Source organism: Pelecanus crispus, chromosome 11 (genome assembly GCF_030463565.1).
Source record: "Pelecanus crispus isolate bPelCri1 chromosome 11, bPelCri1.pri, whole genome shotgun sequence".
Classification (NCBI taxonomy): Eukaryota; Metazoa; Chordata; class Aves; order Pelecaniformes; family Pelecanidae; genus Pelecanus; species Pelecanus crispus.
The window spans coordinates 19,947,179-19,961,502 of NC_134653.1; the positions used below are offsets into that span (position 1 = coordinate 19,947,179).

Consider the following 14,324-nt stretch of genomic DNA (forward strand, 5'->3'; position numbering starts at 1 on the left):
TGTCCTTAAGTCCTACTGTGCTACAAGGCTATCTCTGGGTGGACAGATGGAGCTGATTTATTCATTAGTTGAGGTCACAGTCTGTCCCTTTTTGTCTAAAGAACATTATGAACAGTGTGGAAATGCAGGAATAGGGAGGGATTTAAAAAGATATAAAAACCTTGCTCGGTTCTTCAGGGCTCCAGAAGTCATAATGAAAATCCCAGCAGTGGGAAGCGTGTATCAACTGTAGATACCCAGAGCAAGATAGCTCTTGTTAATTGTAGTTCTTACAAGGAAGTAAAGCCAGTGCCAGGGAGTGGCACAGTATCATGAGCGACTACGTGACTGCCATAGGGACCAAATATAAACACCTGTCCAGCCTAAATGTATGATTTATGCAAACCCATGTACACTATGAAATGTAGTGGCTAAGGCAGGATGCTGCTCGGCATGGGAATAAGGAGCTGACATTTGCTTGCAGAGGCAACAGTTCAGTTGAGTGCCCATGTCCACTGTATTTACAGAAATTTCTCTGAAATTTGGCTGGGTGGAAGCCATGCTGAGTCAAGCACCTGAGCATGTTGTAGACATATGTTACTTTTTCAATATATACAGATCAAGAAAGGAGGCCCACTGCATTTGGAAAAGACAGGAACTACCATCAGATTAAAAAAAGCCCCAAACCTTATTATATACATGGTTGCCTGGTAAACTGCTCAGGCTGTTACACAGAGCTGGAGGCAGTGCAGACAGCTGGCAGCTCAGGGCTTGTGATATCTCCTCCTAATATTCTATCTGCAATATTTAAATAAGTAAAATTACTAATTTAACAGCAGAGGCCAATGAAGGTGAATTTTAAGGGTTCTGTCTCTTCGAATTAGAGAGAATGCTCATTTTAATGTGGATTTTACTTTGTTGTATACTTATTTTGGAAAAGTTCAAAATTTTTTGGGATTCAGGATAAGAAAATGAACCTAATATATGTTTCAATACAGTACTTCACATGCATTGCACAGAAATATTATCAGAGAAAACAACGTTTGATTACTCTCATTATCAAGACTTAGAATTCAATTAAAGCGTTAAGAGTGAAAATGGCTATGGAGCTTTTGAAAATTTCAGATTAAATGCATTTATTACAGCCACCAACACAGAATACCCTACTGATGTTTATTAACAGGCAAACCGTAACATGTAGACAACTAACATCTCAACAGGAACTATCTAACAGCCTTGTCTGTTAAAATTGATCAATGTATAGAAGTGTTCTCAATGCTGAGTTTGAAAGGTCCCCATCATTTAAATATAAGCACTTGTTTATGTTGAAAATAGTTGATGTAGCTATGTCTTCACTCCAAAAGTAACTGAAGCTGTTAAAAAAAAAACAACCAACCACACTCTTCTCCCCCCAAACAAGATCTGTATGCCTTTCAAACTAAATATTCAAATATGAAGTTTCACACTCAGATGAGCTCAATCATAAAGTTCCAAAATAGCGAAAGGGATGGAAGATTTCACCACTTTGTCACATCAGAACATTCTTTTAATTGTGCCAAAATAGATTGGTTTCTCCCACCTCCCCACTTTTTAAAAATTATTATTTTTAAGTGAAAAAGCATAAATTGCATACTTCAGAAAGCTACCCAAGAGATGAAGCCAAGCAAAATAAGTGACTGTTCTCATTTTTAAGATATCCATCCAGCAACAGAACATATTGAGGCCTCCTTCTAGCTGAAAGCTATATGGTTGCTTACAGAGATTTAAAAAGGAAAGAGAGAGGGAGAGACTTTCCTTTTGAGGATAAAGTCCTGTCCTTACAATAAGACATGCAAACAACATCCTCATGTGGAAAGGATACACTCTGGTGAAGAAAAGAATAGATTCAGACCTGTTTCACTCTTAAGAAATTAGTGTATATTCAGACGATCAAAATATATCTGTGTCAAAGAGGCAATGCTTTAATTAAATCTCCCCATGCTCTCAGTTACACAGTTATGCAAAGATGCATGACATTTAGTTACTGCCAGCGTTTGTTATAGTTTGTTTCACAAATACCTTTAAAGTGTTTCAATATATTTCCTAATTCATACTCAAAAAAACAGCTCAAGAGGTTAACAACATAAATACCACAAATTTAAATCAACAGAAGAAATGAAATCTCCAAAGACTTCATAAATAGAGCCCAAGTTTGGGAGGCGTAGCATGATGCTGACTGTCAGTAAATTACAGTGATTCTATTTATTGTCCTTATTATCTCTTAACTATTTTAACAGTAAGTGCTGAGTCTCCTGTGTGTATGTTGTAAAATGAAGCATAGTTGTACTTTCCATTTTCATAGTGCTCTTGATATTCAAGGCACAGCTCCAGCTGATTTCCATGTCAGCTGCAGAGACTGTTTCTGCACATCTGATCTTTGCTGACAATGCTGACATCCAGAACAAGAGGAATACACAAATAGTTGCCAAAAGTGGCTAAAGTAGATTTTTTTAGAATTATAAAGAAGTGTTTCTTCTAAAATTATTTATTAATACAGAATTCAGTTCTCCAGGTTGGAACTCAACTTCATTAACAGCAAGACCATAAGTAAGAGTTAGCAAGACAGAAGTCAAATAGAGAGCCAGTCTGAACAGCACCACTTCAGCTTTTTGGTAAAGCACTATTTCATGCATTGAATGAATCGGAGCTCCCATGAAAAAAACAGTATAAGCCTATTTAGGTAAAAGTGTACTATTCTGGCTTTTCCCAATGTTTGGATGCTTGGCTTTACATTTGTGAAGTCCCTATAATGTGGTTTTTAAAAATTACTCCAAAAGGCTGAAAAAGTAGAACTCTGCTATACAAAACCATGCACTAAGGCCAACCTGAATCATGGGCAGGCTTCAAACCTTTAGGTTAATGCACAGGCATAACTGTGACTTATTCTCCAAATGGCTTAGTAACTGGGGCAGGAAGGAGAAGCCACCCAGCGAGGGCTCAGAGCTTGGACAGAATGTACTCTTTGCTCTCTGCTCTTGAGTGTCTGATACCACTGTGGCTGGATGAACACGTGCAAAGACTGTTGTCAATATTGTGGCATATCCACTGCTCTATGACAATAGAGCCATGATGTGATGAACATGCCTAGCACTGCTGGGCTTTCAGAGGACTTAGTTATCAGCTATGGTTCTTTTAAGGCAGTGTATACTAAGATTACCAAACTACTTACTGGAGTGATATTAATAGAACAGTAGGAGATGCATCCCTTATCTCAGGAAAACACCTCAGCAAAATGTCAAGTTCCAGAGGAAACCCATGTACTCAGTTAGAATCTCTTGACTATATTAGAGAAAATTTAATTACTGACCTAGTTAGATTAAATTTTAACAGCAGAATATGATCTCAGCCTGCAGACACCCAGCCCAAGAAGATGAAGTCTAGCAAAGTTACAAGCAACTGAAAACAGGTTCTTGCAAAAACAAGTTAAGCAATTTAAGCATAAGAAGCACTACCAATTCTATCCATAATTATTTAGAAACTTCTATTTCAGAAACACAACCATTTATCCTCCTTTCCAGAGTAAAGTCACATATGAACATTAAGCGTTTATGAAGACAATCTCTTGCTAGTCTCTTACTAGCATTTTATATTGATGAACAATGGCTGCTTACAGCAGGGTTTTGGAGCTATTCAGTGTCTACCCCTTTTCAGTTCTCAACAGCCAAGTTGCATTTTAAGAGAGGTGAAGGAAAGGTATGAATAAAGCAGAGATATAATTGGATTGCCATCCTTTCTTCACCTATGTCAGACGTACACAAAGGAATAAACACCTTCTACAGTGTCCAGTTCTGTTCTGCTGGAAGCATCCACCTCTAGCTATAGGAAATTCCTTTCACAGTTAAAACTTCAGGAGACAGGTGACATTAACAATAATGAGTTCAAAACAAAAAAAGTGGGACATACAAAATACCTATGTCATGACAGTCTTAGGCAATAGATTCTAGAAGCTAATGGTTAACACAAATACCACCAATAATGGTGCAGACATTATTATCATTATGAACCTCTTGTTTTACAAATTGTGGCTAACAAATCATTCCGCGAAAGTTGATGTAGTCTGCAATGGCCACAGAAAGTTACAATGGGATCATGGCTACTGTAAATGAAGCAGAAATGTTTGAAATAGTTGAACAGATGATTGTAAATTCATACCAATTATAAAGTTGTTGTGGTTTAACCCGCCAGGCAGCTAAACACCATACAGCCACTTGCTCAGTCTCCCCCTCCCCAGTGGGATTGGGGAGAGAATCAGGAAAAAAAAAAATGTGGGTTGAGATAAAAACAGTTTAATAGGACAGAAAAGGAAGGGAAAATAATAATAATAACAATATACAAAATAAGTGATGCACAATGCAATTGCTCACCACCCGCTGACCAATGCCCAGCCAGTTCCCGAGCAGCAATTGCTGCCCCCAGCCAACTCCCCCTAGTTTATATACTGAGCATGACATCATATGGTATGGAATAGTCCTTTGGCCAGTTTGGGTCAACTGTCCTGGCTGTGCCCCCTCCCAGTTTCTTGTGCACCTGGCAGAGCATGGGAAGCTGAAAAAGTCCTTGACTAGTGTAAGCACTACCTAGCAACAACTAAAACATCAGTGTGTTATCAGCATTATTCTCATACTAAATCCAAAACACAGCACTATGCCAGCTACTAGGAAGAAAATTAACTCTGTCCCAGCCGAAACCAGGACGAAAGTCTATAGAAAACACATCAAAATGGACTGAAGCTGGCTACTGAGGAATTTCTGGTTTACATATAATTTAAAATAGCAACAGGCAGAGTAAAAGAGCACAAAGGTAGACAGTAATTTTCACAGTTCTTACAAAAACTATGTTGCAGCCAATTTTATAAGAGAAGAGAAATATTTATTCCTGGATCGAGCAGTCATTCAAGCAAGGAAAGGAGCTTTGTAGCCTGGCCTTCCTCAACATGATTTATATCTTCAGCATCTTTGGGTACAGGCTCTGAAGAAATGCTTTGAAATTGCACACTCAGTTTCCTTTCTTAATCAGCATTGTCCATTGGTTGTCCTCAATAAAAGGAGGCCAGAGCTGCTTTCCACAACTACCACCTTTGGGGTGGTAGGTTTCATGTTGCAGAAGCTCAGCTTAGGGTTGCATATGTACAAAATAGAATTACCACATGCTGAGATGACAACATGCAAAGTTAAAATGGCTATGATTAAGAAAGCATAGTCATCTACAGAGTGGCACTTTCAGGTTGAATACAATTAACAAGCTCCACTGCAAGAAGAATGGAGTTTATAAGAGTTATACATTATTAAGTTTGATTTTTCCCCCTCTGAGGAAGAAAAATCATTAAAATTCTAGAACAAAATGAACAGATCACAGATCATACATTAAACCTGTTAGAATAAAACAACAATATCCTAATACAAAATATGGAAGGGTACTCAATTCTTGTAATACCTTATTCCATAAAAATAACTGTCTTCACATTTAATGAAATCATACCAGCTGCTTCCTCCTTTTTCTACTTCCCATCATCCTGTTGTGGTTCCAACCCGGACCATGTGCGACCTTCTTTTTGGTTAAAAGAAGCAGCCATGCAAAATATCAGTTGCATTTCCACATCTCTCTGAACAGTGCAGTGTATTAGGCAAGTAAGCATCTGTAAGTCTGCAGTTCTTACAAACAGCAGTAAAGATCATCAATGTTACACATCCAGTGCTACTGCACTCACCAATTGCAAGAGAGGACAGCGATCAGAAAACCATTATTTAAAGGCTAAATTATTACAAATTCTGTTGGAATTCAATTGTGTCACAGTCATAAACTTACTATTTTTAGTATGCTAGATATAAAATAATCTATGGCAAAGCCAAAAGAATTTATAATACAGTTAAGTGTTAAAAAGAAGTCATGAATAACAGTGAAGGCAAAAATTTGGTGTTTGTTTGTATGTCAAGGGGTAGTATATATTTCTGGGATAAGCTTCAAGGGTACATAATAACAGAGGCTTTTTCTTTTTTTAAGTTCATGCATACTATATACAGACAAGGCAACAGAATTCATTATGGCTGTAAACCACCTATTTTTTTAATTTGACACTACAGATAGCTCTGTTGACAAATTAAAGTAAGTTAATAATAATGGCTGCAAGCCTGCTCTTTACTTAGTACATTTCTCCTTTGAAAGTCATTACTATTCCTTCAGCAAGCATTGGTCCTCAAAGACAGAAGTCCATGCAAGAGGAAAAACAGGACTCCAAATGCTCTAAGTTTTACTGATATTTACAAAGCGCAGACATCTGAATATGATTCTGTTATCAGCCAACATGCTTCATGACCTGTAAGCATTCAATGTGGCAAGACATCTAAATGTTCCCAATGCTAGAAAGAACAACTTTGAAAGTTAAACACAGAATCTTTGAGCAAACTATTTTTTTGAGTGAAATAATCTTCCTCTCTGGTAAGAGGTGAACTCACTAGGAAAACCCAAAAATACTTAGTATGTTATCTTCTTAACATTTTATTCAATGTGAAAAAGTTTAATGGCCTATGGTTCTTAACTAAGTCTTTCAGATACAATACCATATTGAATTAAATTTTAACTAAATCAGGAGTTGTTACTTAGAACACTGGAAGCTAGAGATGACCTATGAGGGGAAAGTAAATGGTAACTCATTTTTATGACTCACAAAAGTAGACCAGACTCAATGAATACCACAATGAAGTTTACTCTTGCTTGTTTATATCAAGTTTCATTTTCTGCACTTCCTAGCAGTCTCCTTCGAACATCAGGCATCACATTCTGGTGGTCAGTGCACGCACTAAACATATAACCAGTTAAATCACTTTTCAAAATCTGGGGAATATTCAGGTCCAGAGTCTGTCTTTTTTTAATATATGCCAACTTAAACACTGAGCTGCTTCTATTTGAGAATAGCAACAACACATTAGCAAGAGATGTTGAACTGGCACAATGATATTTACAATTCCCACCTTTTGCTAGAGAGGAAGGAAAAGGATGAAAACAGGACATCCATCAGATTAACAAGAAAAGTAGGGAAAAAGCCTGACTAGAAGTACCCAACTTTACAATGAATATATTCCATTCAGTAGCCAACTGGGAGACACATTTTAATCAGGTTTCTAGCCAAGATTCCAGATATCTATGTCTGTAATAATTTCTGCATTTGTTCTTTATATTGAATATAGAATCACAGAATATCTTGAGTTGGAAGGGACGCATAAGGATCATCAAGTCCAACTCCCTGCTCCTCATATGACTACCTAAAACTAAACCATATGGCTAAGAGTGTTGTCCAGATGCTCCTTGAACTCTGACAGGCTTGGTGCTGTGACCACTTCCCTGGGGACTCTGTTCCAGTGACCGACCACCCTCCCAGTCAAGAAACTTTTCCTAATGTCCAGTCTGAACTTCCCCTGATGCAGCTTCATTCCATTTCCTCATGTCCTATCACTGGTCACCAGAGGGAGATCAGCACCTCCCCCTCCGCTGCCCCCCTTGAGGAAGTTGTAGACTCCAGTGAGGTCACCCCTCAACCCTCTCTTCTCCAAGCTGAACAAGCCAAGTGACCTCAGCCACTCCTCATAGTCTTGCCCTCAAGACCTTTCACCATCTTGGTCACCATCCTCTGGACAGCCTCTCATAGTTTGATGTCCTTCTTGTAGGCGCCCAAAACGGCACACAGTACTTGAGGTGGGGCTGCACCAGTGCAGTGTAGAGTGGGACAATCACCTCCCTCAAATGGCTAGCTATGCTGTGCTTGATGCACCCTAGGATGTGGTTAGCCCCTTTGGCTGCCAGGGCACAATGTTGACTCATATTCAACTTGCCATCAGCCAAACCCCCAGACCTCTTTCCATGGGGCGGCTCTCATCCCCCAATTTGAACGTGTAACCAGGATTACCTCATCCCAGGTGGAGAATCCGGCACTTGCTCTTGTTAAATTTCATATGCTTGGTGATTTCCCAGCTCCCTAGCCTATCCTGACTCTCTCTAAGGCCTCTCTACCCTCAAGGGAGTCCACAGCTCCTCCTAGTTTAGTATCATCGGCAAACGTACTTAATGTACATTCGACTCCTGCGTCCAGATCACTTATAAAAACATTAAAGAGCACTGGCCCTAAAATTGAGCACTGGGGAACCCCACTGGTGACTGACCACCAGCCTGATGTAACCCCATATACTGTAACTCTTTGAACCTGACCCATCAGCCAGTTGCTCATCTAATGCATTATGGACTTGTCTAGCTGTGTGCTGGACAGTTTATCCAGAAGGATACTGTGAGAGAAAATATCAAAGGCTTTGCTAAAATCCAAAACTACCACATCTACTGGCTTCCCTTGGTCAACTAGATGGCTGACCTTGTCACGAATGGAAATTAAGCTGGTCAATCAGGATTTTCCCCTCGTGAACCCATGCTGGCTATGACCAATGACTGCGTTGTCTCTCAGGTGTTTTTCAGTAACTCCCAGAATAACCTTCTCCATAATTTTACCAGGCACTGAAGTGAGATTGACAGGCCTGTAATTACCAAGGTATTCCTTCTTACCCTTTTTGAAAACTGGGACACCATTTGCCAGCTTCCTAGGACCTCTCCAGACTGGGACCTCTCCAGACTATTGAAAAATAATGGAGAGAGGTCCCGCAATGACATCGGCCAGCTCTTCCAATACCCTGGGATGAATCCCATCGGACCCCATAGATTTATGCACATCCAGCTGGAGCAGCAAGTCTCGAACAAGTTCAGGGTTCACTGGGAGTTTACCATCTCCCCACTCATGGTCTTCTAACACAGGGCTCCAGGGGTCCCAGGGCCCATCATCGGTGTTAAAGACAGAGGCAAAGAAGGCATTAAATGTGTCCACTTTGTCTGTGTCCCTATTTGCGAAGTAACCAACCTCATCAATGTTATCTCCGGTCCTCCTTTTGGTGTTAACATATTTAAAAAAACCCTTTTTGTTGTCTTTCACAGTGCTGGCTGGCTTGAACTCTGATCAAGCTTTGGCTGCATGAATTTTCTCCCTACAGTGACAAACAGCATCCCTGTAGTCCTCGCATGTCACCTGTCCTTGCTTCCAATGTCTGTACACTTTCCTTTTTTGCCTAAGTTCTAGAAGATCCCTGCTCAGTCAAGCTGGCCTTCTGCCCCATGCATGACTTCTGACACTTTGGAATTGCCTGCTCCTGCACTCTTAAGAGATGGCTCTTAAAAAGTGACCAGCCCCCATGGACCCCAAATCTTTCAAAAGCAGATTCCCAGGGGACCTTACTAACTAGCTCCTTCAGCAGCCCAAAGTCTGCTCTCCCCATATCCAGGGTCAAAGTTTTGCTGGCAGTTTTTCTCCTGTCGCCAACGATTTGAAACTCAACTACTCCGTGGTCATTGTGACCAAGTCAGCCACCAATTACCACTTCGCCTACAAACTACAAATCTAGGAGGGCACCTTTCCTAGTCAGCTCCCTCAGTACCTGCACCAAGAAGTTATCTTCAACGTGCTTCAGAAATTTCCTGGACCTGTTTGTGTCTGCTTTATGATATTTCCAGTTGATATCTGGGAAGTTAAAACCACCCATAAGGCCAAGGGCAGTTGAACTAGAGACATCCCTTAATTCCTTGTGTCATCGTCCTGGCTGAGTGGTCAACAGTAGACTCCCACAACAACATCTGCTAATATATATATGAACTAATTAAAAAAAAAAAAGTAACTTTTTACTTATACATGTAAATTATGCCATAACACCTCATTCAGAACAGCCAAGCATTGACATCTTCATGGTAACCATTTCTCTTGTTACACAGACAGTACAAGGGTTATTCCAGTGCATCCAAAAGATTAATAAATGTTAAAAGAAGGAAAAGTTAAGAATCCTCTATACAAAGCTCTAGTAAGATGTTAGCATTAACATGCACAGGATGTTTTCCAGGACAATACAGATGGACTAAGTGAAAAAGAAATTCAGGGTGTTACACATTTGTCTTTGGGATGATAATTATTTTCGGGTCTTGAAAACCTATTTATGAACTAAGGTTCCACTTCAGTCAGTGCCACACAAATGCAAAACAAACACCATTCCTGCCCCAAACAATTCTGGTTACTAATTATAGGTAGAATTTTCATAGGGCAAAAGTCAAGCACCTCCAGCAGGCCATCCTTGGAAACTAGCTGCATGTTTCATACAAGATTGTTTTGCACTGAAGCAATTGTTATGGGATGTTGTGTAACTAAAGGAAAGATTCAATACACATCCTAAAGAAAATCTTTTCTTAATCAGACCACAGGGAATGCAGTTAGAGCAAGGTACTACTGGGAGTAGGAATAGTGTCTGAGAATAATTTTCTATGGACTGACAAATTTTACATACCTGCTCAGCCAGGATTTTATTTTTCCCAATTTTATATAATTTTAACTTTATGCTTACTTCTTATGTTTCCCTAGTGCAGTTTGACATGATGCGTGCTTGTAACCTCATTGCCACTGTTGCTCTGACTGCTGGGCAGCTCATCTTCGTCTTGGGCCTGATGGAGCTACCCATCATTTCTCAGGATACCCAGTGGTGGGAGGAGGCCATAGCTGCTGTGTTCCAACTTGCCAGTAAGTCCACTTCTTTTTACTGATAGAAAAATACTTAGTCTCTATTAAATCCAGGTGGAAAAGAGTGTCTTTCTTTATAAATCTTTCAAGTGACAAAGAATAGCAAAAAGGCCTAAATCTAAAAGTAAGCTCATTGTCTCTTAAAAGCTCTCCCCATGAGATTCTGCAGTATGTGAATAGAAGCTTTTATCTTGGATATATCAGAATGAGCCTTCTGCCAACCAAGAAAAACAAGCCTTTATTATTTCCTATGAAACCAGGAAGGCAAACATGAAAGAAATAAACTGGATGCAATGTAATCCCACAATTTAGCAGGAGAAAATATACCAAAGGAACTGTTTGAAAGCAGATCACATTTTTGAAGTCTTGCTGAAACATGATTATTTGCTTTTAGCAAACTGAATTTTACTCAATAACCATCAGCTGGATTTTGATGGAGAAGTCTGCAATCTAGCAAAGAAAGCTGAAGTCAATTCAATAACATTGGCTACTATAAATAAAATTCCCACAGTAATTCTCATGGACACAGACTGTATACAGAAATTAATGGGGAAAGGAGGAAATGGTTTTATCACAATTCTATATTGACAGCAGTGGCAACAAACTGTAAACATTTTACAATAATACCTTTCTTTACTACATAAGTCACTCAGTATTCATTACACCAAGAGTCCAATCCTATAAAATATCCATGCATGAAACTGTCATTAATGGAGTATAACACTCAGGCTGCTTACAAGATTGGATTAAAAAGATATCATTATTATTAATGTAAACAACAGGTTATAATAAAGTAACACCATTCTATTTTAAATTTTAATTTCAACTTTAAAAACTCAGAATAATTAGAATAGTATAAACCTACTGAGACCTCAGGATTACACTGCTGCAACATCAGAATCTAGCCTAGGTCATTTAAATATGGTCCTCACAGCAATAAACATCCATTAAGGATGATGAACCTGAAATCCAAACAAGAGGAGACTGCAGAGGTTCTGTAACACTCAAAGCATCTGATCCAGCTTCCAGATGCAGAGAGACCTTCAAGCACCAGTCAGTGCTACCAAGAGACACATATATAGCATTGCCATAACAAGACCTCCCCACAGCCTCTTCATGTACAGCATGGACTTTGTAACTTTGGATAAATTCTGGATAGTTCTCCCTGATCATCGGTGTGATGCCTGCTTTACTCTCACTCCCTCCCATGCTCCCCAAAACTCGACATGTCTCTTTTTCCCAGATAGGAAATGCATTCTGGCCCTGTTTAGATGTGTTGTTTCATTGACAAACAGCACACTGGACAGCCGTGTGCCTTTCTTCTATCAAGGCTGCTAATTTTAGACTGCGCTTCCCCCCCCCCCTTTTTTTTTCCCTTTCCTGTGCTGGAGTCTGTTTTAAACACAGTCAGAGAGAGACTGAAGGGCGCCAGGATATCCCGACACAGGAGAAGGAAATGCCTGCTATTACCTGTTATGCAAGCTGAACCTTGAAATCCCCAGTGCTGGGAGGGGAGAGGGGAAGAAAGCCAGAGTCAGAATGATTAACAAAACACTAATGGGAATGGCTGAACAAGCTGTTGAACTGAGCAGTTCATCTGCCTGCCTGTGTTCAAAAGGTGTGAAGAGATGGATCTGGCAGCTCGTGACAGTTATAAAGACAGACATTACACTATATGAATCAAAGGTCTCCCATCTGCAGAAATAATGCAATGACTTTGGTGGCTATCCCTGCCCCCCTTCACCACCCTCCTTTGCAGTTATGCCATGCTCTCCTTCACTGTCATCAGATGGTTTTCTGCCTTGCAGTCAGTAACATGATATTCATTTTACATCTTGTTATCTTAATGAAAGTTTTATGTTTAAACAAATTCCTTCCTGATATCCAGAACAACCAGCTGAAGTCTTCTGGAATATATACTTTTGAAAAAAGAGGAGTTATCATATCTGCCATTATTCCAATATAAAATACACTTCTTGAAGACCTCCCTAGTTTTCCAGGATAGTGCTACATCAACTGCTGACTACCTGGGTAATCAAGGGTCTGCACTCACAGGACTGGCAGTTCAGAGTACAGCTTGCACCAACAAAAGAGGGTGTTTCCTCTTTCACAGAATGCAATGTGTGCTCTGTAATGTTGAGCCACTCAAACTGGCCACAAAAATCAGCCCCATCCACCAAATTCCCTGGATTGGGCCCAGGTGACAGCATTTTTTACATTATGGCTGAAATGTCTTTGATATCAGACAAAACACATGTGGAAACTGTGAGCAAGTCCAGCATTTCTGCTGCTCTGATGAAGGATTGCTGCTACATCTGGAGGCCAAGATTTCTTTACTGAAGGGGAGGAAAGCAGCTGCCCCTTATCCTACAACCCACAAGTAATACTCAGCCTCTGAGCCTCCACTCCAAGATGGTAACATCTCATCTATTTCCAAAGTAGCAATATTAGGCAAAAACATCAGAACACGGGATACAAAGCTTGCTTTTAAAAGCACTTTGTCCATGCAAAACAGCCTAAGAGAAATCACTGTGAAGCTCTCCTCTACTTCATTTTAAGGGTTAAAGCCAATGTACTTTGTGCCAGACAGATCATCTCTGTGAGAAGAGTAAACAGTATTTAAGAAGATACACACTTAGATCTTATTAAATATCTCTTGAGTACTGGCTGGGTAATTTCCATTTATTACACTTTCAAATATGTTACTGAAAACACAGGCACCTGCCTCCCTTTTTTCCCTTTTCAAAATCCAAATGATCTGGAGAATTGTTCTGCAATTGCTTATCCTGTCAGTAATTTCAGAAAAAAATCTCTTGAATCATGTCCCCTCTAATTCCAACTTCTGTTTGATCTCTAACTTTCATCCTGGAATATGCCAATAAGTGCTGAAGAGAACCACAATGGTCACTGGTAGAATGAAATCTAATATTGTGGAGGAAGACTTGAGTATATGGCTCAGAATCACAAATTCAGTCTACAATTAACTTATTTTTAGTTAGTTTACCCAGTGACACATTATGTGTGGGTTTCATTACAGTTTCCTGAGGTCTGAACAAAAGCCCTTTTTGTTTTAGAAAACTAAGGGTACTAAGTATCATCTTCCAAACCCTATCACAAGTTCAAAGCAACCATCTCTGATCCCACTAGAGCTTGCAATGACTCCAGGCTCCACTGCTTTTTCACTTCTACCACCTGCACATGCATTTGACAGTCATTCAAAAAGGATGGACCTCTGACAGAAAATAAAGCCCCAGGAAGCAAGAGGAAGGAAAGAAGAGAGGAAACAGCATTGCTCCTGGGACATCAACGGGATTCACAGAGCTCCAAAGCTCCACAACCTCACACCTCCCAGTTAACAGGAAAGCAAGCTGTTTGCTTTGGAAAAGGCATGTGGTGAAAATGGAACCAGCGTTGTATGTGGAATTTTGTGTCAATGCTCAGAAATTTCCCTCTAGAGGGTTTTGGGTTTTCTGGTTTTTTCCAAGGAACTGTTACAAACTCAGTGTGCTGAATACAGGAAGGATAACAGAGCTGACAGAAGAGCAGTTGGAAAGGGAAATCCATACTAACAGGATAGGGAATAAAGAGCACTTCAGAGAGTATTAAACTACTACAGGCAGTAACCTGTCAGACTGGATCAGGCCTTAAGGGACTCTAGGCAAGTCTCCCATCTTGTACAATGGTGATTATCACAGACTTTAGAGTGAAATGTTAGAAA

The 14,324-nt window shown here is 39.8% G+C and overlaps 2 protein-coding genes across 2 annotated transcripts in view; one reads left to right on the top strand and one right to left on the bottom strand.

Moving 5' to 3' along the window:
* IFT140 (intraflagellar transport 140) overlaps positions 1-14,324 on the bottom strand; it is a 90,594-nt gene that overhangs the window by 24,179 nt on the left and 52,091 nt on the right. The window lies entirely within an intron of this gene.
* Positions 1-14,324, top strand: part of TMEM204 (transmembrane protein 204) — a 28,108-nt gene that overhangs the window by 4,633 nt on the left and 9,151 nt on the right. Inside the window, exon 2 of the mRNA XM_009493012.1 lies at positions 10,451-10,606. Within this exon, the coding sequence (XP_009491287.1) occupies positions 10,451-10,606 (156 nt within the window). The remainder of the gene's footprint in view (positions 1-10,450; positions 10,607-14,324) is intronic.